Source organism: Coniophora puteana, assembly GCF_000271625.1.
Source record: "Coniophora puteana RWD-64-598 SS2 unplaced genomic scaffold CONPUscaffold_13, whole genome shotgun sequence".
Classification (NCBI taxonomy): domain Eukaryota; kingdom Fungi; phylum Basidiomycota; class Agaricomycetes; order Boletales; family Coniophoraceae; genus Coniophora; species Coniophora puteana.
In genome coordinates this window covers 947,339-972,450 of record NW_006913065.1, presented here as the reverse complement: position 1 = coordinate 972,450, position 25,112 = coordinate 947,339, and the positions used below count along the sequence as shown (strand labels likewise).

General features: G+C 54.9%; 9 protein-coding genes across 9 annotated transcripts; 4 read left to right on the top strand and 5 right to left on the bottom strand.

Annotated features, from left to right (window-relative positions):
- Positions 1-250: 250 nt before the first annotated feature.
- CONPUDRAFT_139479 (uncharacterized protein) lies at positions 251-1,138 on the bottom strand. The gene is made up of 2 exons (XM_007774962.1): positions 665-1,138; positions 251-595 (listed from the first exon to the last, which is right to left on the bottom strand). Exons 1-2 carry the CDS (start codon positions 1,093-1,095, stop codon positions 256-258), a joined length of 771 nt encoding a protein of 256 aa, XP_007773152.1. The 5' UTR covers positions 1,096-1,138; the 3' UTR covers positions 251-255.
- Positions 1,139-1,307: 169 nt separating this feature from the next.
- Positions 1,308-3,110, bottom strand: CONPUDRAFT_63361 (cytochrome P450; the record flags this gene model as incomplete). Its single annotated transcript, XM_007774687.1, has 4 exons — positions 1,308-1,544; positions 1,695-2,099; positions 2,165-2,791; positions 2,910-3,110. 4 exons carry the CDS (start codon positions 3,108-3,110, stop codon positions 1,308-1,310), a joined length of 1,470 nt encoding a protein of 489 aa, XP_007772877.1.
- A 3,177-nt stretch (positions 3,111-6,287) lies between these two features.
- Positions 6,288-7,814, bottom strand: CONPUDRAFT_76391 (glyceraldehyde-3-phosphate dehydrogenase; the record flags this gene model as incomplete). The annotated part of the gene is made up of 10 exons (XM_007774748.1): positions 6,288-6,618; positions 6,696-6,943; positions 7,001-7,118; positions 7,176-7,198; positions 7,252-7,419; positions 7,473-7,497; positions 7,554-7,623; positions 7,675-7,679; positions 7,735-7,784; positions 7,812-7,814. 10 exons carry the CDS (start codon positions 7,812-7,814, stop codon positions 6,288-6,290), a joined length of 1,041 nt encoding a protein of 346 aa, XP_007772938.1.
- A 638-nt stretch (positions 7,815-8,452) lies between these two features.
- On the bottom strand, positions 8,453-10,316 carry CONPUDRAFT_146546 (uncharacterized protein). Its single transcript, XM_007774961.1, has one exon. It carries the CDS (start codon positions 10,299-10,301, stop codon positions 9,330-9,332), a length of 972 nt encoding a protein of 323 aa, XP_007773151.1. The 5' UTR covers positions 10,302-10,316; the 3' UTR covers positions 8,453-9,329.
- Positions 10,317-11,069: 753 nt separating this feature from the next.
- On the bottom strand, positions 11,070-11,533 carry CONPUDRAFT_84701 (uncharacterized protein). Its single transcript, XM_007774960.1, has 2 exons — positions 11,212-11,533; positions 11,070-11,168 (listed from the first exon to the last, which is right to left on the bottom strand). Exons 1-2 carry the CDS (start codon positions 11,308-11,310, stop codon positions 11,076-11,078), a joined length of 192 nt encoding a protein of 63 aa, XP_007773150.1. The 5' UTR covers positions 11,311-11,533; the 3' UTR covers positions 11,070-11,075.
- A 907-nt stretch (positions 11,534-12,440) lies between these two features.
- On the top strand, positions 12,441-15,470 carry CONPUDRAFT_168568 (actin-like ATPase domain-containing protein). Its single transcript, XM_007774959.1, has 7 exons — positions 12,441-12,753; positions 12,819-13,652; positions 13,705-13,787; positions 13,838-14,316; positions 14,367-14,613; positions 14,663-14,911; positions 14,967-15,470. The coding sequence occupies exons 1-7, from the start codon at positions 12,517-12,519 to the stop codon at positions 15,409-15,411; spliced, it is 2,574 nt and encodes an 857-aa protein (XP_007773149.1). The 5' UTR covers positions 12,441-12,516; the 3' UTR covers positions 15,412-15,470.
- Positions 15,471-15,577: 107 nt separating this feature from the next.
- Positions 15,578-20,853, top strand: CONPUDRAFT_130149 (cytoplasm protein). The gene is made up of 16 exons (XM_007774958.1): positions 15,578-15,790; positions 15,842-15,859; positions 15,921-16,184; positions 16,264-16,810; positions 16,870-16,890; positions 16,946-17,626; positions 17,695-18,050; positions 18,111-18,302; positions 18,361-18,457; positions 18,516-18,674; positions 18,729-19,200; positions 19,259-19,554; positions 19,610-20,041; positions 20,095-20,207; positions 20,257-20,448; positions 20,510-20,853. Exons 1-16 carry the CDS (start codon positions 15,696-15,698, stop codon positions 20,658-20,660), a joined length of 4,086 nt encoding a protein of 1,361 aa, XP_007773148.1. The 5' UTR covers positions 15,578-15,695; the 3' UTR covers positions 20,661-20,853.
- A 352-nt stretch (positions 20,854-21,205) lies between these two features.
- On the top strand, positions 21,206-22,480 carry CONPUDRAFT_110455 (uncharacterized protein). The gene is made up of 5 exons (XM_007774957.1): positions 21,206-21,518; positions 21,583-21,683; positions 21,740-21,824; positions 21,879-22,168; positions 22,224-22,480. The coding sequence occupies exons 1-5, from the start codon at positions 21,343-21,345 to the stop codon at positions 22,259-22,261; spliced, it is 690 nt and encodes a 229-aa protein (XP_007773147.1). The 5' UTR covers positions 21,206-21,342; the 3' UTR covers positions 22,262-22,480.
- A 176-nt stretch (positions 22,481-22,656) lies between these two features.
- Positions 22,657-24,233, top strand: CONPUDRAFT_157974 (uncharacterized protein; the record flags this gene model as incomplete). The annotated part of the gene is made up of 12 exons (XM_007774956.1): positions 22,657-22,743; positions 22,795-22,804; positions 22,854-22,906; positions 22,967-23,164; positions 23,216-23,243; positions 23,295-23,327; positions 23,379-23,455; positions 23,505-23,661; positions 23,725-23,844; positions 23,910-23,950; positions 24,008-24,030; positions 24,092-24,233. The coding sequence occupies 12 exons, from the start codon at positions 22,657-22,659 to the stop codon at positions 24,231-24,233; spliced, it is 969 nt and encodes a 322-aa protein (XP_007773146.1).
- Positions 24,234-25,112: the final 879 nt, after the last annotated feature.

Genomic DNA, 25,112 nt, shown 5'->3' with positions numbered 1-25,112 from the left:
ACTTTGCCCCGCGAAACTTATCACCTTTACCATCTACAAGTCTTTCACTGTCCATTTTCCGAGGCAAATCAAACATTATAATCCCACCATAGCAAGAGGTGCAAGCCGTGACTACCAAGACCTCGTTCTGCAAAGGATAGGCTAGGTGCTAGGGTGGATGGATGGATGGATAGTTATCAAGGGTTCGGGGAGGGATAAGATTGACATCAAAGTATGCTCTCGTCTCCGAAATCACTACCATGTAACGTCCACCAATCATGCTCGACCAACATCAAATACCACCCATTTCGTGTTACTCGCCAACTTCAAAGTGTCTCCCCTCTTCTTTTCGCCGTGCGTCCTCGCAACCAGCGCTACAACATCTTTGTAAAGATTCGACCCAGAAGTATTATCATATACCGTGCTCCAGTGGCCGTTCTCTCCTTGGCTGAGACGGACAGCTTGAAAGGCACCTCTGGGCTCCTGCGCGAGCGCAAGTGCGTGGTGACCGAGGCGGGCCAGAAATGTCGTCGAGAAATGTAGGTCTCCACTGTCCTTCGGCAGCCTGTCTTGCACAGCAAAGATGTACTCCGAACCAGAGGGTATATCTCCTTCGCTGCACATGTGATGATGAGTCGTGCCTTTGACGCAAAACAGTCGTATCATGCACATGAAAGTTGCTCACCTCCAAACCTCCTCGTAGTCCTGCACCTTCCGCGCATCCGCATTCCACGTCTTGCCCAACTCCACCTCGACCTCCCTTCCCAACTCAGGATCCCACCTCGTAATCATATCCCCCTCATCAGGCAGATCCGGCGGCGCTCCGTCGTCGGGCTCATCCCGACCCGAGTCGATTGTCCTATTCCACCTCACTCGGACCCTTGGCTCCGTCGCGAGCGTCTCTCGCAGCCCGGCGAAGCCCAGGTTGAGATCGCTATCCTGAACCAGAGGGAGCGAGAGACGAAGATCGAGGTAGAGCGTCTGGCTATCGCCAGTCTTGCCGTCTTGGTATGCGCGCGACGTCAGGCAAAGCACAGACGAGTCCTCCGATGGTGGTTCGGGCGGGAAGGCGATGCTGACCCGCTCGGAGATCGAGGGGCTGCCTAGATGCATCATCGTAGTTGAATCCTTCGTCGATATTGCCACTGCTGATAACGAGATAGCGCAGGCCGTCGCGGTGAGTGAGTTGCACTATAATAAGTCACATTCCGCCAGATGACAGCCTCGAATTGAGTTCGAAGGTGCAACACATAATATTAGAACGGGCATTAGGTACAATACTAACTAACACCAGCGTATTATGGCAAAGTCAAGCAACAAGAATCTCCCTACGCCGCACCACTCTCGCCCTCCTGCCTCAACGGCCGAAATGTGATGTCTAGATCATAAGGCATCGACAACGAAAACGCAAAGAACGAGTTCTGGATCCCATTCTCGTGTATCGACCCCTTCGGCAGCGTCCACTCGAACTCCCGCAGGAACATCGCCGCGATCGTCCGCATCTCGTACAGCGCAAAGTTCTGCGCGGGGCACTTACGCGGGCCGGTGACGAACGGCATCCATCCCTCCTTCAAACTCAGACCCAAACTCAAGTCGCCGGCGCCGCCCTCTTGTACCTTGGCGCCGCCACCGCCACTTCCGCTGCCTTTCAACTTCTCCTTCTTCGCGCCACTCAGGGTCGCCGCCGCCACATGCGCAGATCCAGATACCTCGACGCCACTGCTGCTGCTGGTGGCCCCGGCCCTGAGGTCCGCCGCGCCGCCATTCGCGTCGAGGAACCGCTCAGGGTGGAACACCTCCGGCTCGTCCCACACCCGCGCGCTGTGGTGCATCGCGTGGATGTTGGGCACCAGCGGTGTACCCGCTGGGACGAGGTATCTGTCGAGCACGACGTCTGTCTGCGCTGCGCGCGAGACGACGAATGACGCGGGCGGGTTGATGCGCATCGTTTCGTGGATGCACGCGTGCAGGTACGGGAGCGAGTCGGGGCCCAGGATTGCCTGCGTCGGGTCGGCGGTGGGCCCGAGCACGCGGAGGACCTCGCTGCGGCATGCTTGTTGGATCTCAGGTCGCTTTGCGAGGAAGTACATGAAGGAGGCCATGGCGCCTGCTGTGGTGTCCTGTGGATGCAGCCGATATCATCAGTTTCCATTAAATCCAAGAAGGCAGGCAGCAGTCGACGTACGTGTCCAGCAATAAACAACGTCACCATATTATCCCTCAGCTCGACCTCCGACAGCTCTTTGTTATTGAGCAGGAACGTCATGATGTCGTCGCCGGGGTTATCCCTCTTCGCGTGCAGTAGGTGCACCAGAGACCCCACGAACCGATCCATGCGTGCTCGTACCTCGGGGCGCGGCAACAGCCGCTCGAGCCGCGGAAACAACACATACGGCGGGCTCGCCAGCGCCGGCATCAGCTTGTTGTAATCCTCCACGAAGCTCGAGCGCGTCCGCACCGCGTCGAAGTTGTGTCCAATTAACCCAATACCGAGGCCGTCGAGCGCAATGCGCTGCGCCAACTCCGACCACCGCACCGTGTGTGTCGGTGCGTCCTCCTGACCTTGACCCTGATCGTGCGTGACCGTGGTCGTGTGTTTTACCACGTCGATAGCGCTCCTGACGAGCGCCACGAACGCAGGGATCGGAACCGGGAGGGAGAATGCTTGCTTCACGATCGGCGCCTGCCGCTTCCAGTCGTCGCCCGTCGCGAGGCCGACGCTGTGTGTGCCGATGAGCTGGATGAACATCGTGTCGTTGTCGGGGTAGTCCTTTACGAACTTTCCGTGGTTCATCAGAATATGATGGAATATCTGTTGTATATGTATTTAAGTTAGGACATCTGTTCGATATTTATGGAGCTCTGGTTTAAAAACGTACCTTCGGGTCCAGTACCTGCACCATCCAGTGCCCCACCGCCCAAATGAGCACCAGCCCCTCCCCGCGCTCGTCCCTCATCGGCAACAAAAACCGCTGGCACCGATAGCTGTCCGGCTTCGCCGTGAGGTAGCTCCAGACCCAGGGCCACAGCGGAACGGTAGGCAAATGCCGGAGGTGCGCAGGGATCGCAAAAATCCGGTGAAGCACCCAAATGACTGGCAAGAACGTTGCTACGAGGGCGTAGACGACCATCGTCGAGTACGAGCTGCCCATCTTGCCGCCTTCTCGTCCGTCTCTTTATGCGATACTCAAAAATGCAACTGTCGCAGCTCGATGCCCTTGTCTGCCTTTCCGAGCCCAAAGCCCACGTTCTCGGTGTTCTCTTTGGAGGACGATGTCGTCCCAGGATAGCTCTTGAAAGTAAGTTCTGTTCGGTCCTGCGCCGCCTGGCGTTCCTGTGTTTGACGTCGTGCAGCCGTCAAGCAAGACTTAACTCGAACGAGTGGTGGCGTGTAGGCGCAGCGGTAAAAAGAGGGGAAAATAGAAAAGAAAAGCCAACGTCACCACGAACGCCTCCATTATGTGCCGAAAAACATAACATCCAGACATCTTCTCCACCCCGTTCTCTCGTAATGGGCTGCGTCGATCCTAAGGAAGCAGCAGGGATAATCCGCCGCGCACGTTTCACAGCGCGGCACGGGGCCAATATTCGGGTAGAGGCTCTTCCTTGGTGATTATTACCTATTTATTACGGTGAAACATGGCGCAAAGTCTCGGCGAGGCACACCCGCGAAGCGGCTACTGTTATCCCCCGCCAGAAGAGACAGCCAAATTTCCGTAAGTCCTGGAATATTTTCCTCGCTGGCCCGTCCTGTAAAATAAGGTTTGAAGCATCCCCAAGACCCAAACTAATACTGAAAAAATCTACGAAGCGCCAAAGTGGACGGATTCCCTACTATACGAACATCAGTGGATTTTAGAACCAAGGACCGGCCACCGTCAGACTGTACAGTCTGCGTGGGAGCCGATATCGGTAATAAGCCCATATTAGGCAGGGTATTGGCTGTAGCCGAGCCATAAAAGGAAAATCATGGTGTTATTGCCGAGCCGGATTCGCCGATACGGCGGCTATAAGATTATAGTGAGCCTCGAGAGGACACTCTGTCATCGGTCCAAAATATTGAGAGTTTGTGCCTTCTGGTTGCGCCCAGTTTTGTTTCAGTGGGGGCGGAAGGTGTTAGCTCAATATATGATTACTCTTTTGCTCACAACCTGAGGTTATTTCACAGCTGGTTACTGACCCGAGCTCAAATTTTTTTTTCAAAAGAGCCCATTTTCTGTCTTTTGAGCCATGTTATTTCATTTCTAGACATGCCCTTGCCAATCCAACGCAGGATGATATGGAATGGCATAGGATCATAATTATCATGAATTTAGTTTGAGAGTTTTGCAGGAGAAACGGCCACAAAAGACAGTTGTACATCCTGGCGGTGGTGTACATTCTCACGGGGGATGACAGTACAAGGCAACCAAGACATAATCGGTAGCTTTTTGGCTCGGATGCAAGACGCTCATTAGTCGCTGTGGATCTAGGTGACTCCGATGGACGGCTAATGCTTATTTTCTGTGTGATTTTTTATGATTTTTCTGGGCCGATGATATGAGATCACTTACGTGTGCGCTGGAGCGGACCGTCAGTAATTTATTCATTGATATGTGGGGGCATGAGATCGGACTGCTGTGGTGGTTCAACGGAGACAGAGAGATGGCGCAGTTGGTAATTGGCTGCTGTAAAATTGCTGCCTCAGCGGCGGTAACGTACTGGAAGGAATGCAGCATCGGAAAGTAGGAGGGTTATGCAAAGCCGCCTGACAGCGGCGGAACACCTGAGACTAGGCCATGTCAGTGTCGCAGGAGTCTATCTTAGGATGCACACAAGTGCATACAGCGGATTGCACTCACAAATGTCCACAGATATCGATTAGCGCTGCGCTCCGTACCACTGGGCCCAACAACCTTTATCGACTTTATCGAGAAGGTCGTCTGGCGGTGCTCGCCGCTCCGCAATCTATACCGGTGAACGACGTTGACAGAACACTAACTATGTATACACACACGGTAAGACACCGCACCCATCGTTATACCCAGTGTAACCGTCCGAGACACGAGATGTGGATGACCATAGATAACCATGGGACGAAATCGGTGTGTAGCAAGCATCAACCGTTAACGCCGACGAGGTCTTATTGACCACTCCGGTTCGCTAGTCCATTTCCAGCGAGAGTATGTGTGCTCGCGTGGGCGTCCGAGTCCAAGCAGCTCGTGCCCAGGCCCCAGGATTAGTTAGACATTGGTCATGATCATAGGTCATCTTGTGTGTCAACTCGTTTACCTCGGCGTTTTGAGTGATTGTATGCACATACTGGGCACTTGAGTAGGCGTTACGATCCAAAGACAAAAACAACAGAACGAGTGAAACCTGCCAGGTGGCAGGCCATAACGTTAACTAGAGACTGGCCGAGATCACCGGTCAGCACAATAACAACGTTGAACCCGGGATAGAGCCATCTGATGCTGGATGCTGGAACATGGCAGACAACAGGCCTAACGCAGGTCCCTAACTCGTTGGTCGCACCATTCGTCAACACACACAGCATTGAGTGTGGCGAGGGTCCGGTGCGGGAGCTTGTAAGACAGCAGTCTCTAACGCTATACCCCAAGTCACTAGTCACAATCCTGAATCAACATCAACGGCATCCGATCGAGAGCACCACGTACATGCAAAAAGGTCCAGAACAGCGCGATCTGATGCTGATCATGGAATGGTGATAATGGACTTGAAAAACTGGTACATATCAGTGGTACTTACTTACCCATAGATAGACCAAAGCCAAGTCAAGTGGTGGCTTGATAGGCTCGCCACTATGCGGCCCCCACTGCAGCGGCGGTGACTGGCAGGCAGCGAATCACGACATCGTTCCACATTGCAAGATCAATCGATCATCAGTGGATCAATAAGCTGAATTGAAGCTTACCCATCCAACCCCTGCCATCGGGCTGATGAGTTGAATCGATGCGCCACACCCGTAGCATGGGGTGGCGGAAGACCTTCAAGCTCCTTCAAGTTGGGCTAGATGCTGGCCACCCGAAAGAAGCGGAGATCCGGCACATACGCCGACACTCCGATAAGTCCGATACATCTCCGACGGCATACTTCTCAAATGCACTTCATCTGATTGGTCTAAAAGCACATCAATGCAATTGCTATCCTAAGCTCCCATAACGAGGAGTGTCTCTACAGAAAATAACATCAAAGAACAGAGGCGGAGTGGTCGAATTACAAACAACAAGTTATTCTTCAATACTTCTTCGCACGAAACCTCTTACACGATCTCAAAGCCTGCTAGCACCAGTAGCGCCCGCAGATATTCAGTGAGCACCGTCCTTCTTGGCAGCGTAGACGAGAAGGTCGCAGACACGCCTCGAGTAGCCCCACTCGTTGTCGTACCACGAGATAAGCTTGACGAAGTTCTTGTTGAGCTGGATACCACCATGGGCATCGAAGATCGAGGAGGCGGGGTGGCCGACGAAGTCGGTAGAGACCACGAGGTCCTCAGTGTAGGCAAGAATGCCCTTCATCGGGCCCTCAGAGGCCTCCTTAATGGCCTCCTTGATCTCGTCGTAGGTCGCTGGCTTCTCGAGGCGGGCAACGAGGTCGACGACGGAGACATCGAGAGTGGGAACACGGAAGGAGAGACCACTGTAGAGGGAAACGTCCAAAAAGAGCGCGTTTCACGATAAACATCTATACCCCAAGTAGCAAATGCTGTGACTTACGTGAGCTTGCCGTTGAGCTCGGGGATGACCTTGCCAACAGCCTTAGCAGCACCCGTGGAGGACGGGATGATGTTGTTGTTGACGGCACGGCCACCACGCCAGTCCTTGTTGGAGGGACCGTCGACGGTCTTCTGGGTGGCGGTGGAAGCGTGGATGGTGCTCATGAGACCCTCGACAATACCAAACTTGTCGTGGATGACCTTGGCGAGAGGAGCAAGGCAGTTGGTCGTGCACGAGGCGTTCGAGATCTAAAGACGTTTCCATAAGATGGGATCGAACCCGTGGGTAATCGCAATTGTACGTACGACGGTGTACTTGGAGTCGTAGGCATCGAGGTTGACACCGCAGACGAACATGGGGGCATCGGCAGAAGGAGCCGAGATGATGACCTTCTTGGCACCACCCTTCAAGTGAGCAGAGGCCCTGTAGTAGAAGCCATGTTAATGATGTCATCGGCAAAGACAGGGGTGAAACCCATACTTCTCGATGGTGGTGAAGACACCCTATGCGCCGATTATAAGCTGGATCAAGGATCAAGGAGACGGCCAGGACTTACAGTAGACTCGACGATGTACTCAGCACCGGCAGTACCCCAAGGGATGTTGGCAGGGTCCCTCTCGGCGTAGACGGTGATGGGCTTGTTGTTGATGTAGAGCTTGCCGTCCTTGGTGTGGACATCGCCGTCGAAACGACCGTGGACGGAGTCGTACTTGAACATGTAGACCTAGAAGGAAGAGTAAGCCTCCATTGAAACAGTGACCAAAGACAGAATCGAACCATGTACTCGAGGTCAATGAAGGGGCTAGTCACATAAACGCATGAGTATATGCGCGAGACGGAGGCAGGAAGTTGACTCACTCGTTGATGGCGACGACCTCAATGTCCTGGTTCTGGATGGCATTGCGCATGACAATGCGGCCGATACGACCTGTCGTCCATGAGGAACAGGATCAAATGAGAAGAAGGACATGAGACTCACCGAAACTGCAAAAAAGGTAAGGACCCCCGACGAGACAAACGACGCGAACACCCCACTCACCCGTTGATTCCGACTTTGACCTGGGACGCGTCGTGGATTAGGGCTCCTATCTGCCATACAGAATGAATGGGACTCACCATTTTCGCTGAGTAGGAAGTTTTTGGAGTAGTAGAAGGGGGACGATGGAGATTGCGGGCGAGTTTGATGTGTTTTATAAGGGGGCATCTTATCGGAGTTTAGATCATGAAGAGAGGATCACTATATTCGTCAACTTCGACCGCATTCCACGCTGCCCGACTTGCCGCCGACGAACGCGCCCCATCCTTGCCACCTAGACCATAAGCACGTTACTTAGTCTACACCGCCGAGACTCTAAATCATATCTAGACGACATCGAGGCTGCACCTGGCCATACGCCTCGGCCGTTTGGAGTGCTAGGTCGATAGGCACATGAGGACTATTATCAGAATCTAAGTTAGCACCCCAAGGTTCCGCCTCGGCTTTGTAGAAGGACATCGGAGGCATAGGCCGCTGCCCAGCCGTTCTCATGCACAGTCGCCGCGAGGCAGTTGTCAAACGTGCTACAGCTGCATACTATCGCCCTTCTCATCGATAGCGGGCTCATCGCTTCGGCGCGCTCTCGGCTTCGTCACAGAACCTTCTGGCATCAGAGGACATCATGATGAGGCCGCCAGCGATAGGCACGGTTGCGGTTGCGGGCAGCTTAAAGCCTACTCAAAGTCCGCACAGAATGCCTGGGGAAAGGACTGGTACCCCTGATATCGATGTGGGCCTTCGACCCGACGCGGTTGCTTTGCGCTATCTCATCCTGGCTCATCTGGTTCCCCAACACCACTTCCTTTCTTTTGGGGCATATAGCACATCGCCATAGCGGTGTGCACTGGTCTCGCGCTCGAACAGAGCTTGCCTCTCGGAGTTATTGTCCAATGTTGGAGTCACTCAACCACGACGACAGTTAGTCATAGTCTCGGGCGACTCTTCGGGCGATTACACCGCTGGCAGACCTATGACAAACTCATCGCTCCTACTCGTCCGATGTCTTCGAGCGCTGATCGCATACGCATCGCCTGTGCGCCGCATATGAATCCATGTGGGGAGGTGGGATGGGTAGAGGACGTGTCGCGCTTGGACCATTCTGAATGGTCCTTCATCTCTTCTTTCCATGTTCATGTGAAGGTGAACCTTGACGATTGACCAATACTCATGATCTAGTCGCTCTGCAGGTCCCCGTTCCCTTCTTCGTGCATGCATATAACCACGCCGCGTTCATCCAACTTCTACATCCACACGATCGGAACCTCTTCCACCGTCATTCCAGCGTGTCACTTCGGAAAGCTGCGTTTAGAAGTGGATGCTACATTCCGCGAATTTGGATGCCAAGTGATTCACTCCTTGCAAAATCACCGCTTTCTCTCAAAGAATCATCTGCCCATCTGCAAGCTAGCTTCGGGCCAGGACACGGTTGGTTCACGGTGGAGGGCTCTTCTCTCAAGGTGTGGCGCCCGCGACGCACGTATGAGTTCGTCTTCCCATGTGATACCAGGCCCAATAGCGGGCATCTGCAATTCATGAATATTACAATCGCTGTGGAACTTGTTATCAGTATGTATTCAATTTTGATTCATTGCCACTCATTACGGCCTCGGCAAAGTCTTTTCAGCAGACTGTTTTAGTCCCTCCATCTCTACCCCCCTCTGACGATTCCAAGTCCTCGCAACATCCCAACTCACCCCCTTATTCCGTGCCCAAACCAACTGATACCTCAACGCACAATTCTCCAGATCCTCCGCAAGCCTCCCTTCCAGCTCCTCAACCGTGGCCACCCTCTCCTGCAAATCCCACCCGTGCGTCTTCACCACATCCGCCACACCCTGGAACGTCGTAGTATCCCCCGCGACATGCACCACCCCGTCCCACCCCGTCCCACCACGCTCATTCTCATCCAACGCGATCCGAGCCGTCAACCGCCCAATATCCTCCGCAGTCGTCGCCGTCACCTCATTCGCCCACCGCCCCAGCGCCGTGACCGTGCGCCGACCGAGATCGACAACGCCAAAAGCCGGCTCGAGGAGGAAACGCGTGAAGATGCCGGTGGAGACGATCGTCCACCGCGTCCGCCCCTGGCCGCGGAGAAGGGCGCGCACGTCGAGCTGCTCGTCGAAGAGCGGCTGCGGGCTGCCCCGGCCGAGGACGTCGTAGGCCACGCCGAACTGCCAGGGGATGTACCGCTTCGCGCGCGATTGGAGCGCCGCGCGGCGTAGGCTGAGTTGGGTGCCGGGGCCGCCGACGAAGCCGGAGGCGAGGCTGGAGGTTGGTGCGGTGAGGTCGCCGTGTGTGATGGAAACGCTGAGGCTCGAGAGGGTTTGCTCGAGCTCCGTGTTGAAGTCTGGATGGATAGGGGCCGGAGGAGGACGGTGACGCTGGGCTTGGAAGGATGGGATGAAAGCCCGCGAAGGATGGAGAGGCCAAGCTCGCCCGCGCCAAGGACGAGGATAGAGGGTTGATGTTTGTGTAGTATGAGAATCACTTCGGCGCTGGTTGAAGGGCCGGTGTTGGAACAACAGTTCCAGAAGTAAGCCCAGCAAGCACAATAGCCTGAAGAACATATAGGAATCGATCCCGCTCGTTTCGAAAGTGAGGAATACCGCCTCTCTGATCGTCATAGCTGATAGCAGGTCCAATACAGGAGTTGATATTCGAAGATGTATTCGGAGGAGGAGCGGCTGAATTATAGTGATAGATAGACAGCTCGACTCCAGCAAGACTCTTGACGCGTCGAGGTGCTCGAGACATCGAGTGCACGCGTGAACAGGCTCCACAATGAGCTCGGAAATTGACTAGGGACTTACTAACGATTTGCTCTCGCGCGGTCAGTGGTGTTGCTGCGAGGATGCAAAGACCGAGCTTGGTCTGTCCTTCAATATTCAACAGCGGCTCTGTCGCGCTCTTATACGCTAACAGCTGTGTCGCATGAAGGTTTCTGCTGCCAAGTTGTGCTGACTAAACGAAACAAAGAGCATGCATAAAGGCAGCTGAAGGGGAATGACGGGATGGTGCATCTTAGTAAGTGATCGTGTCCTGCGCTTGGCTGCTTCAGCAGCTATCTAACGTACCTAACGTGATAGACGCTCGAGCTATCCTGCGACCCATAATGCCGCTCAACGTTGAACGCCTTCCTACGTGGGTCTTCGATCAGCCAGGGGTGACTGCCAAAGCCGAGAAACATCTCGTATCGAACCCGAGACTTGCTTCGACCAAGATTGTGAGTAGCGCCGGAGTCGAAGCTAATGATAGATGCTGGACCCTCGCCAAACCTGTCGACGTCCGACCAACGTCTCATCATCTCAACCTACTCCAAAGTGCGGGTGTGGCACATGAATTCAGCCCCATGAGTCTGAGGACAGAAGCCAGCTGGCTCGGTTCCAGTCCAGCTTCTTGAGGGACTGATGATCTTGCATTGGAACGCCAATTGGCTGCTCGTCAGTAACCGCTGCTGCAATGGGGGTGTTGAGGCACTTGCGAAGGGCAGCGGGGCTGGTGGCGGCGCCAAGGCACGGAAGAACGACAACAGCAACCAGGATCTGAGCGTAAGTTTGAAGGAGGAATGGATGGCATTCATCACCGGCCCGCGTAAGTGCCCCGCGCAGAACTTTGCGCTGTACGAGATGCGGACGATCGCGGCGATGTGAATGAGAGAATTTGAGTGGACGCTGCCTACGAGGTCGATACACGAGGACGAGATTCAGAACTCGTTCTTTGCGTTTTCGTTGTCAATGCCTCATGATTTGGACATCACGTTTCGGCCGTTGAGGCAGGAAGGAGGGGCGTTGCGGGGTAGTGAGAAGGACTTCTACCTATGTCAAAACACGTTTGGAACCAATGTTTGGAGTATTGTGCCCGTTCTAATCTTGTATGTTACGATATTGAAGGCAAAAACTTGTGCTTACACGACCATAAGAAGTTGAGCGGATTTTCGCGTGACGCTCGTTCGAATCAAGTTCAAACGAGACCAGAGTTCAAAAGTGTGACAAACGCGTGCTTTCGAATCGTAGAAGGTGGAGAATCGTCGGTCGATGATGCTACACTTTACAGCTGAAAACCTCTGTGGTGCGTGAATTGTTCTCAGCTCAAGCTTTTCAGCAACCATATGGGCAATGGACGGAGGAACGGGACCATGGAAAGCAGATAGAAAGAGTGGTAAACCATCGAGGGGGATGGAAAGTGACGGAGACCAGCAGACAGCACATAAATGCTAATGCGAAGCCGAATATCAATGATGTAGATCTGGGACCGTCATCTTACATTAATGCCTTCACCTTGCTTATGGTTAGATAGCAAAATATAAGCATTACTTATAGTGTGGTATCTAAGGTTAGGGTTAGGAGGCGAAAAGGGCAAAAAAGAGAGGCCTGCCTAGCCAGAGTGGCCGTGGCAGGACAGGAAAATATTGAGACGGTGCATGAGCCGGAGCCCATACAAACTGCAGACACCCTCTGTGTGGACAAGGTCGCCGTGCTATGGAGGGCCCCCACAGCCCACAGACTCAAGTCCGTGAAGGAGCCGGTGCCATCAAGGTAAGTATGAGGAATTCATATCGCACGACCTCTTCCTTATATACGGCTGTGGGTGCGCGCACGGACCAGCTGCTGTTCTAGGCAGGTGCTTGCGTGTGCTTGTTGTTAGCCCCTGAGTGCCCGGGAGAAGCCGAGCCCCGTTTTCTCTACGTGTCCGCTCGCTGTCTGACACGTCCGTCCACTGTTACCCCGGTCACTGGAAGCCTTAAGCAGCTTTGCTAGTGGACCAACACGTCCTCGCCCCACCATGCGCTGGACACTCACATCTTTTTTAGCACTTTTGGTGCTCTCGTGCTCGCTCTGGCAGTCCGCGTGCGCCTCCGTCCTCGCGATCGACTATGGCTCTGACTGGATCAAGGCCTCCCTCATGAAGCCCGGTGTCCCGTTCGACGTGCTGCTTAACAAGGACTCGAAACGCAAGATCCAGTCCTCGGTCGCGTGGAAAAAAGACGACAGGCTATTTGGCGGCGACGCCGCTAACATTGTGCGTTCCTCCCACTATACCCGAGAGCCAAACTCACCGGACCGGTGAATATTTATTTGTACCAGGCCGCGCGCTTCCCCACCGACTCCTTCTCGTCCCTCAAATACCTCCAGGGCGTGCCGTACGACTCCAAAGCCCCCGCGTTCTTCGCGACCATCTCCCAGGCCGAGCTGCACGAGACCGCGCGCGGCACCATCGGCGTCACGCGGAGCGACGGCACGCAGTGGGCGGCCGAGGAGCTCATCGCGATGCAGCTCGGCTACGTCAAGGCGCTCGCGGAGGCGCTCGCGGGCGAGCCCGTGCACGACGCGGTGCTCGCTGTGCCCCCGTTCTACACGCAGTTCGAGCGCGATGCGGTCGCGGACGCGCTGGCGATCGCGGGGCTGCGCACGCTGGCGCTCGTGAACGACGGGACGGCGGTGGCGGTGAACTATGCGATGACGCGCGCGTTCGCGGCGCCTGAGTATCATGTGATATATGATGCGGGCGCGAGCGCGACGCGGGCGACGGTTGTGCGGCTCGAGAGCACGCTCGATCCGCAGAGTAAGGCGCCCGTGACGCAGATCGAGGTGAAGGGGGTGGGGTATGATCGGAATACGGGCGGGACGGAGCTGGACCGGCGGTTGCACGAGGTGCTCGTGGATGCGTTTATTGCGAAGCACAAGCGCGATGTGCGCACGGACAAGCGCGGGATGGCGAAGCTGTGGAAGGAGGCGGGGCGCGTGAAGACGATTCTGAGCGCGAACTCGGAGGCGGTGGCGACGGTGGAGAGCGCGGCGTTTGATTTGGACTTTAAGGCGAAGGTGACGCGGGCGCAGTTTGAGAAGGCATGTGCGGACCTTAAGGGGGGTTTTGTGCAGCCGATATGGGACGCGCTTGCGCAGGCTGATTTGACGCTTGTGAGTTGTCCGTTTACATGCTGCGTTGGACTGTGCTTATGTGTTTTTATAGGACAATATTACATCTGTCATTCTGACTGGGGGCAGCTCCCGTACGCCCATGGTTCAGGCTGCAGTAAGAGCCGCAGTTGGAGAGTGAGTTCTACGTCCTGCATCAAATAACCACATAATCTAACGTCTAATAGGGACCTCATCGCACAAAACGTCAACGCGGACGAAGCCGCCGTCCTCGGCGCGGCGCTGTACGGCGCCTCGCTCTCGCGGCAATTCAAAACAAAAGACATCCGCGTGTCCGACATCAGCATGCACGACATCCAGGTCTCGTACTTCTCCTCGCCGCCGTCCGACGCCGCGCCGACGCCGCGCACGATCAGCTCGGTGCTGTTCCCCGCGGGGAGCAAGCTCGGGAGCAAGAAGACGCTGACGTTCCGCCGCGGGGAGGATTTTAGCCTTTGGCTGGATTATACGAAGGTGATTTCGCCTGGGTTCCCGCGCGAGCTGTTCGAGGCGCGGGTTGAGGGGGTGGCGGAGGCGCTCGGGACGCTGGCGGAAAGGGGCGCGGTGGATCCGGTTGTGAAAGTCACGGTTGCGCTTTCGGAGAGCGGGTTTGTGGCGGTGAAGGAGGCGGTTGCGTATGGGGAGATTAAAGAGGAGTCATTGACTGGTGAGTTGTGGGTTTTCTTGCTGGGGGCGTTGTTGATGATGAGGATGCAGGTAAACTGAAGAGTCTGTTTGGCGTTGGTACGTCTTCGACGGAGGAGGAGGTTGATTCGCAGACGCCCTCGACGACGGATGAGACTGCGGCCGAGTCGTCGCCTGTGGCTACGACTCCGCCGAAGAAGGAGAAGAAGGTTTCTGCGAAGGATCTCGAGGAGCTGAGCACGATTGCGCTTAATGTCAAGACTGTCTTTTCGTCACTTCCTCCGTACACGGTCGAGGAGAAGAAGGCTTCTCGTGAGAGGTGAGTCACTTGGTTGGGGTGGGGGGAATAACTCTGACGCGCTGTGCAGACTGCGCAGCATCGACGCACAGGAGGCGGCCAAGGTGATGAGAGAGGAGGCGTTGAACACGCTGGAGACGTACCTCTATCGCCTGCGCGACAACCTCGACGACGGCGCGCAGTCGCCGTTCCAGAAGTGCTCGACGGCGGTGGAGAGGAAGGCGATCGCGGAGAAGCTGGCGGAGACGAGGGAGTGGCTGAATGATGGTGGCGAGTCGGCGGAGACGACTGAGCTGTGGCAGAAGCGCCATGCTCTCGAGTGAGTTGTTGTGTTGGGTGTTGGGTGTGGTGATGGTGCTGATGGATTTGGTTAGGGCGCTCGAGAGACCGATAACGTACCGGTATACTGAGATTCAGGAGTTCCCGGCGACGCTGAACAGCAGTCAGAAATGGAACTGGGCGACGCGCGTGTTCCTCACGGACGCGCGCGCGAATATGACAGCCGATGCTGCCGCGGGTGTCCCCTCCAAATGGACGGCGGAGGAGCTGGACGGGCTGGAGGAGGCGTTGAAGGAGCACGAGGTGTGGCTGAACGAGGGCGTGGAGAAGCAGAAGCGGACGGGGATGAATGAGAATCCGGCAATTGCGACGGCGGAGATGAAGGCGCGGGCGGGGAGGCTGGAGCAGCATCTGCAAAGGCTGGTGAAGCGCAAGGCGCCGAAGCCACCGAAGAAGGCGAAGGGGAAGAATGGGAAGAGTAAGGAGTCGGGTGAGGAGCCAGAGGGGACGGAGAGGCGGAAGGGGCATGATGAGCTTTAGATGACATAGATTGTGGTAGAATAACGTTAACATTGCATAGATTATAATTTTGAAGTGTCTATAGGAGGACGGGCCGGATAAGGAAGGGGGTCCTTGTGCTTGTGCTGCGCTGTACGGAGACGATCACCGCTGCATGTCATCCACTCCCTCGACCTGACCATTCCCCCCAACTTTCTCTTTCTCTCATCGCGCTTTTCAACAAATATCTACACGACTCTAAGCCACAACCAGCCAAATATCTCAGTTGTCGCACACCAGCCCTACAAGCAGGGCACACGAATCCCATGTCTACCCTATCACGAAGAAGCAGGAACAGCATCTCGAGCACCCATGACAAACGCATGTCAAAATACAGAGTCACAGACGACGACCTCTTCGAGTGCGTCACCCTCCCTCCCTTTACCTAATGTCACGTTCACCTCTCCCCCAGCTACACCCTCCGAGTAGCGTAAGTCGCCTCTCCCCCTCTGCCCTCTCACACCGCCGACGCCCCACACCCCGCCCCGCAGCATCCTAAGCTACCTCACCCAGCCCAAGGTCTCCGATCCCTCCTCGAGCGCGGCGAGCAACAATGGAGGCAGCGCCAGCGCCGAGGTCAAGGAGAAGGAGCACTACCACAAGATCGTGTCGGGCGCGATATCGAACTCCATCGTGTCCATCGCGGATGTGTTCAAGGAGATTGGGTCGGGGTCGAAGAGCGTCAAGTTCCCGGAGAAGCTGTTGAAGCATCTTGAGCAGAAGTTGCAGAATATTGCGATGGGGAAGGATGCTGCGTGCGTGTTTCTGTCCTCGCCCTGCTATTCGTATTGCTGTGGCGAGTGCGAGCACTGGTGTTGACGGGGCGCGCGATAGGTACTCGGACCAGCTCACGCGGCGCGTCATGGCCGTTTTTTACGGCCAGTTCATGAGCGACTCGTTCCGCAAGCAGATGAAGGAGAACCGCTCGATCGAGGAGCTCATTCTCATGTTCGCCGCGCAGGCGACGTCCGCGCTCAAGAAGGAGCCGACGCTCGCAGCCGGCGACCGCTGGAAGCTCGAGCTCAACAACCAGATCGCGCAGTTCGTGAAGCTCATTAGGGAGGCGCTGAGGAATGTGTCGCATGGCGTGTCGCCGGAGCTGCAGTCAAGGCTAGGCATGTATCAGGCGAAGCTGACGCCGAGCCCGGGGCAGGCGGCGGCGAGCGATTCGGGGTATGAGACGGCGTCGACGACGGCGGGGGCGGGGGCGGGGGCGGTGCATCGGGACTCGGTGAGTAGTGGGACGGGCAGTGCGCAGCCGAGTATTAGCGCCAAGGTTGCGGATATGCCGCTTGTGATGGTTGTTGCGAAGTTGTTCAAGATCCCCGAGGAGGCGATGCAGGGCGAGGTGGATCGGATGCGGCAGTTTTGTACGGAGAAGGTGCGGGTTGGCTGCGTCTTTTGGACTGTGCGATGGTCGCTGACGATTTTTTATCTTAGGCGGCGCTGATGGATCTGAAGGCGAGCATGCGTTGATTTGGTGTGGTGTATCGTTGCTCAACTAATTTTTCTATAGACATGCTCAAAGAACCTGAATGGTGGGCTCCCGTTCCCCGGTCAGCGAGAAGACTTTTCGTCGGACGCAGCGTGGAACCACTGGCAGACCATGGAAAAGTCGACGCTTTCGCAGCTCATGAAGGCGATGATGTCTGTCAACCCCGACCTCATCAAGTCCATGCCCACCGAGTCCGTCTCTGCCGCCGGCCGCCCGGGCTCCGTCTACTCCCAGACTGGCAGCGGTGCTGCGACGCGGCATGGCTCGATCGGGAGCCGCCGCTCGCTGTACGGCGCGGTGGGCAGCATCGGGAACGCGGGCGAGCTCGCGGACGACGTGACGGGGGACGACGAGGTGCCGACGGGGATGGAGTTTACGTATATCCCGCCGAACCCGCGCAAGTTTTACAAGCGGCTCGTGGAGTTTTGCCTGGTTGCGGACCTTGAGCTGATGTTCTCGCCCGAGGTGGACGACGCGGACGAGGTGCCGCTGACGATTCTGTCTGGTCCGCATCTGGATCTGATCAATGAGTGCGCGTTGAGGTGGAGGATTGGGCAGCCGTATCGGGTGACGTGTTTTATGGATCTGATTAAGCAGTTTTATGAGCGGAGCGATGTGCCGATGGAGTGTATACCGGAGGCGCTGCAGGCGGTGAGCAAGGCGTTGCATGATACGGAGATCGACCGGTGGCCGGTGCATGATGTGAGTTGCCCCCCATTTTTGCTTGGTCGCAGGTGTGTGGGGACTGCTGACGCTCTTTCGCATGCAAGGCGGAGTATCTCCAGGGCATCTACGGCAGCCTGTACAACATCTACCTCTCGTCGCTGTACCACGCGCTCGACGGGCTGCCGAACCTCAAGACGGCGGAGGTCGAGCCGTTCCTGCACGTCCTCGACCACGTGCGCGAGAGCGGGCTTGTGGAGCAGTACGAGGCGGATATTGCGGCGCGGATCGGGGACCTCGAGGAGCGGGTGCGGCAGCTCGCGCGGGAGCGGTACGCGGAGAAGATGGGGGAGCTGCAGGGCGCGCCGGGGGTGAATCGGGCGCTGCCGATGTTGTTTATGACGGATGAGATTGAGCGGGTGGCGAAGCAGCTGGATAAGCGGTTTGCGCAGCCTATACTTGGGTGAGTGGGTTTTGTATTTTTGTTAAGGATGGAAGGGGCTGACGGTGGGCATGGGCGAAGGAGGGTGGATCTTGTGTCGCTGTTTGTGGGTGTGCAGGTGCCGCTGTTTATCGAGGAGGTGCACGGGTCTGCGAAGCGGCTGTTTGAGTCGTCGATGAACGGGCCGACGCCGGATATACCGATACAGGATATCTTTGCGCTGTATCGGCGGACGAAGCTGATTCTGTCGATGCATTCGGCGTTTTGTCCCAAGTACGTTCGTGTTCGTTTTCCGTTGGGAAGGATGGATGAAGCTGATGCCGGTGAGAAGCGGGCCGCTGGAGTTTGATGTGGGCGCGTTTTTTGAGCCGTATGTGCGGCAGTGGCTGTTGGATACGGATAATAAGACTGCTCAATGGGTGCAGGCTGTGCGTTTTTGGTTTTTTACTTCTTCTTGGGTTTGGTTGCGTCTGACGGAGGTGCAAGGCTATTGCAGCGGACAAGTTTGAGGCTGATACGGAGCAAGGGCATAGCTCGTCGATTGTTGATTTGTTCGACTCGTTGCGGAGTCCGATTTCGTTCTTGCAGGACTTGGAGTGGTCGGATGAGTACCAGGAGGCGCGGTTCTTCACGAGCTTGTCAAAGGTTGGTCTTTAAAAATTTCCTCGTGAACTCCAGTGACTGAAGACCGGTTTTCAGACGATCTCGAAAGCGATCGAGATGTACTGCCGGAACGTCGAGGAGCTGTTCATGTCGGAGATGTTCCCGCGGCCGACGGACTACCTGCAGCCGCAAAAGTCGTCTGCGTGGCTCGAGAAGGCTAAGCAGCTCGCTGTCGCTGCGGGCGAGAAGAAAGTGGAGCCGTTCAATTTCCAGCCGCAGTCGTGCGTGAAGCTGAACAACGTGGAGGCTGCGCGGCGGCTGCTGGACAACATGTACAACCAGATGAACGTGGACAAGGTGATGGAGGTGATCGCGCAGGCGCCGCCGGTGCCGGAGAAGGGCGAGCGGATGCGGTTTTTGTTTGCGGTGAAGATTGTGCTCGCGGAGGGGCTTGTGCCGCTGGAGAGCAGTCCGAGTGCGCTGTTGGATACGTTTGTGACGCTTAGTGATCCGGCGGGGAATCGGATTGCGAAGACGCGGACGATATATGAGACGTTGAGTCCTCGATGTGAGTTTTGGTCTCCTTTGTTCCCTTTGCGTACAGGGCTGAACTAATTGATATCAAGGGGACGAGACGTTCGATATATCGGTTATCGAGCCGCTCTGGTTGATGGCGTGCATCCGGGACCGCGCGCTCGTTGGCTCGCACGATATCGTCGGGCGCGCGTATATCTGCCTCGATCCGCGCAAGTTTGGAGACTTTTTGACGCACGATATATGGCTCAAGCTCGAGAACCACGGGCGGGTGTTGCTCCGCATCAGCATGGAGGGCGAGAAGGACGACGTGCAGTTTTACTTTGGGCGTGCGTTCCGCTCGCTCAAGCGGAGCGAGGGCGATATGGTGCGGATATTCATCGACAAGGTGAGTGGCCTGCGTTTGTGTTGGATGGAAAACGAGGCTTAGTCGACCGTGACAGATGGCGCCCTTCATCCGCCAGTCGCTCTCGCGCCCCATCCTGCGCACGCTCCTCAAAGCTGGCACGCTCGGCCCGAACTACCAAAAGGCGTGGGAGAACGTGACGGGCCTGTACCGCTCGGCGCTGGGGTCGAACGCGAGCGAGGTGCAGATCCCGCTGCCGTCGTCGGAGAAGCCGCGTGTGCGGCCCGAGGAGCTGACGGACGTGGAGATCGAGCGGGCGATTCTGCCGCTGTTTGACTATTTCGACGCGAACCTGCAGACGCTGAACACGTATTTGAGCAGCAATGCGAAGAACATGATTTTGATGCGGGTGTGGAAGGAGATTTTGATGGTGATTGAGGAGCTGTTGGTGCCGCCGTTGTCGGATGTGCGGAGCGAGATGAAGCCGTTGATGGATAAGGAGGTGGATATTGTGTTTAAGTGGCTGAAGGTGCGTCGTTGAGCGGTTATGCTGAGATACTGGCTTATGCGTTTTTCATTTAGTTCTTGCGGGATTATTTCTATGCAGATGGCGAGGGCCCTGTGGACATTGAAGAGCTGCAGAACCAAAAGTACCGCGATGTGCTGTCCATTCGGCTGTATTACGATTGGCATACGTGAGTTCTTTGTCTGTTCAGTATGTTCGCGAGCTTACCTGTGTTGCAGTGATGCGCTCATGGAGGAGTGTGTCCGTGTGATGCAGCAGAGCTTGCGGGAGTCCGTGCCGGTCAAGAAGCGCGTCAAGAGTGTGTACAACCAGCGTAACCTTGGCACGATCAAGGAGCGCAAGAAGGAGAAGAAGGAAGAAAAGGAGGTGTCTTCTAATGGAGAGACTATCATGCGTATTCTGCGGATGAGGTATGTCATTCTGTTGTTTCGTGGTTTGTCAAGGTCAGGTACTAACGATACTCGGACCCAGACCAAACACGTCAGACTTTATCGCGCAGCAGCTCCAGCTTATGACGGCTATGCAGGCCGAGCAAGAAAAGCAGCAGGCAAAGGAGCGAAGGCGGACTACGAGGCAGCAGCAGGCGCCGCCGCCGGTTCCTCCGCTGCCCTCCGAGTTGTAGGCGTGCCGTGGTGGACGATATGGGTGCATATACCCTGGGATACATACCCACCCCTGTTGTTCATATTTCTTTACGACTGGCGTCATGACCGTGTGGTTTATGTACATATGATCATGGGACATTATTATCTTTTTCTTTGGTTTATTACTGAGTATCGATTACTATCCATGTTCTATGAACTTGTTTGCCTGACCTGACTTGGAGAGCGGGAGGTGCAAGCGCAGAGGAGCCCCTATTATCGGCAAAATCCGGTGTAAGCGAGACGCGGTCTGACGCCGTCGTAGCATCTTCGTCTTGTATTTCGCCAACATGCAACCTTTGTTCTCTTTCGGCCATCCTTGTTCTTTCGTATGAACGAGCGCACGATATGACAAGGTAGTCACTATGCGCAAGTGTCTTCTCCGTTCATACATGCGCCCACAAGCTGTCAGTCGTGGACTCTGCCAAGTCGACGTTGTCCTGGTATAAAACAGGTCCATGAGGCACCGGAGGCCGACTTAATCATCTCGCCTCTTCTTTTCTTTCATTCTCACTGACTCTTACGACTTTCCACTCGTTGTGCTGGACACGACTCCTCTATACTGTACCTGGTGCCGGCTCACTTTCTAGTTCTTGCCAGTCTTCTCCTTCTCTTGGTTTCCGTAAGCCCACGACTTTCCTTGATACATCTATCTCTGTCACCATGTTCTTGCCTCCTCGTGCCTACGTCTTCATCGGCCTCAACATCGCTCGCGCACTGAGCATTGTTGCGCTCCTTCTCGTCTTTGCGAGCAGCATCGTGGTCATGGTGGACGATATCAAGGCTGTCAACGTCTTCGAGAACGGAGGGGGGAATCAGACGAGTCAGGACTACATCGAGTGCGTTGACACCATGTCTATGCGCAGAGGAACAGTTGAGCTAACGCCCCTGGACCCCGTCCAGCAACAGCACCGTCCCTGATCAGACTGGTGGTCCGTTCTGGGCGGTTCTGAACCGACTCCTTATCCTCGCTCAGACTGTGGTTTTGGTGTTCTCTGAAATCGGTATGTACTCTTCAGTGTGGGCGCCACCACACCTCTCGCTCATGCCTGCATCGTAGAATGGCCGCTCTCGTTCTTCGATCGCTTCTTTCCGGTCTTGGGATCGGAGTTCGGCCTTGGTGCTCTCGGCTTCATGCAATGCTTGTGAGTATATCTTCACATCCCGTACAATTTCAATATTAAGAACCCCCGCTCCAGGATCGGCGCCTCCGTCCTCTCGCACTTTGTCGACACCTTCCCGCTTGTCGCCGCCTTCTTCCTCTTCTCCGTAGGCTGCCTGAATATCTTGCTCGGTCTCATCTTCCGCGAACACGCCAAAAGCAAGCGCTCGATCTTCTCCTTCCGCGAGAGGACGAAGAATGTGCTTCCGACGACGCATGACTTCGGCATCAGCAATGAGAAGAGCTACGGGCCGCCAGAGAGGGCTCTGTCAGGGAGGTCTGGGCATGGGTTTGGGAGACAGGCAGAGATGCAGGCCGCGTATAACGGTGAGTTTTGGGTTTCTGTACGGTTCATGACTGAAAGTGCTGACGTGGGTGGCAGGGTTTGCACTTCGCGAGCCGGAGGCTGCTGCTCAGTAGAGCACCGCTTGTATGATGCACGACATCTAGTTGGCACCGAAGATGATCATCTGTGATCGAGGGTTGTCTGTATTTATGGTTCTTGGGTAGACATGGTATTGTAGCCTTGTATTTTTGCTTTGCCGCTGTGTCTTCCGCTGCTGTATTATTCAATTCATATGTCCAGGCGTTTTCGTACAATCGTACTTCCTCTAGGCGGCAGAACCGCTATGGCTGTCCCCAGGAAAGATTTCTCCACACCAGTGCATTTTCTCATGTTGAATGTGATGATCATCCTCGACGTGGGACTATCTGGAACAGACGCCTTAAACGACGCTAACGATCAGCTTACCTTTTCCTTGATGAACAGAAAGGCGCTGCAGTGATGAAACATATAAGACGACGTGGACGCTTTCATGCAGCCCCTCTGGATGTTGCTTGACGCCTCTGGATCAGACTACATTTTGAGGGAGACACTCGCTGCTGGTCAGCGAGCTTCCAGGGTATGTGAATACCTCTGTAGGCCTGTTGATACGAATTGATCCCTTCAGTAGCATGCGAATGGTAGCCTCAAATCTCACGCTGCTGTGTTCTATTCTCATCTTTCCTTCAGTAGCTGGTCTTGCGCTCCTGGTATACGATTACCTCCTCACATTGCACTTCGAAGTGCGTTTCCTGCGCTGCTTTGGCTTCCTTCTTTTGGAGAGTCTACTTAAATCAGTTTAGGCACGATGGATCTGGGGGCGCAGGTGGGACGCTACGCGGGTACTGTTCACGCTCGCGCGATACACTGTCTTTACAGCGGTGATCTTTACGGCTTATTGTAAATCGCAGTCTTTCAGCTCGCCTGGAGGTGTGATATGCTTATTCCTGCCCATGGTTCTAGCATCTACCGGCGTCTATTTCTTCTCATCCATACCGTCGGTGAGCCATTTGCTGATTCATGCCGCTTGCGTGTTCATCGAGGTGGTATAGTGTGAAGCATTCAACCGGGTTTCCGATGGTGAGTCTGTTTCAGCGTGAGGGTTCATACCTCTAAGGCCTACCTCTATAGTGCTTCACCTCGCGAGCATGGTCATGCCCGAAAGTATGATCACGTTTACGCTGGCCCATGCGATCTCTCACTGGTATTCTTTAGCACTCTTTATCCTGCGTGTGTGGTATTTGTGGAACCGCAGCAAGCTAGCGATGCTCTTCCTCTTGTCTGTAGCTGTCGTACGTGTTGCACCTGCTTGCGGTTTTCTTGAACAGCTCACAGGACCAGGTTCTTGGAGCCGTCAGCACGCTGGAGGCTCAGAGCACAGGCGGGGCGATCACAGATAATCCCGACTCCCTTTGCGAGGGAAGACACCCGCTGAATCTGACAGTTGCCACACAGGGAGGGGCGCTGCAGTTCGCAGCTTATGCGCTCTATGAGCTCGGTGCGTTTGTAGTATGGCTATGTGAGAATGACCTTTCGGTGACGCGAGATGTTATATTAAAAGTGATATTGTGTATGACACAATATCGTAAGCTTCGGGAGCATCAAGACTGCTGCGAGCTACGAGACTCGTTTCTCGCTACGCTGTACCGCGATTCGTCTTTGTACATGGTGGGCTCGATCGGTACGTTGTAGCGCATTATAGCGCTCCAAATCTGGAGGCGAGCAGCTTACATCCTGGTACTTCAGTTTTGTCGGTGGTGAACGTTGGTATGATCTTAGTGTTCCCTGTAAGTCTTCAATTAATCTTTCTCCAGTCCACCACATCTCAACGAAAGCGTTGACAGGCTTACAGCGACCTGTTCAACAAGTTCGTTTGGCACGCCCTTTCAGAGCATTGGTATCGTATTGACCGGTCCGTTTGTGAACAGCATACAAACCGCATTTCAAAGCATAATAGCGAGTCGCGTCGTGTTCGACCTGAGGGAGAGTGACGATCGTAAACGGAGGTGGTCGCTCGGCAGAGCTTTGGATGATTCTAGCTTCCCGGAAGCGTTGAGATTGGGCCAATAACACAGGTAGGTCACATGAAGCGCTTCAAATGATATCTGGGACTAATTAGTTGATTGCGGATTGATGTACATTCGAATGCGCCTGCAAAGAACGTTTGTTGTAAAATATTACCAGGAGCATAATCCAGATGATTGGTCGCGTATGAGATAGTCTACGCATATGGGTCCACCGTGTGTGATGTTCTCTCAGTACACCTTTAGCCTCCAGGTATCTCCTTGGATTTGTGCGGACAATTGGAACATACTCAGGCGAGAGAGAGATTGCTATATTTATACCCCGCATCAAACGCGTGGTCACGTTAAGTGGCGGTCAGGTGAAGGTGTAACGTAGTCTGGGGCTAGTATGTAACATCACTAAATGGGTGGGAAAAGTTTGACCGTTATGCCGAGTGATCACCATTATAATATCGTCATCGAGATAGTTTTGTATGATCACGAATGGTGACGCATTCCCATTGAGTGAACATATCCTTATGGTGTGGCAGTGAATTTCGGCCGAACACCATGTCGCGGACACTTTACCATTGATCAAAATTGATGATCTTGCTCGTACATTTGTTAGTCGAATATAAAATACGGAGACCATTTCAGAAACAAAATTATCATTGAGCGATAACTTCAACTGCATATGGCAGCCACCGCTTTAGGTAGACACGAACACTAACGAACAATAAAAACGGTAGAGATTCGAATACCCGCTGACCTTTACAATGATGCGAACCCGGTTGCGTTGGTGAGAGCCTCGTCTTCACCCAAAAAAAGCTCTTGATCTGTACGTGCTGCAGTCTCTGCTTCAGCAAGCTATGCTGGGTCTCCTTCTTCATTGCTGGTATCACCGCTCTCTGTCGGAGTGAGATTGTACACCGCTCCGGCGTTGGTC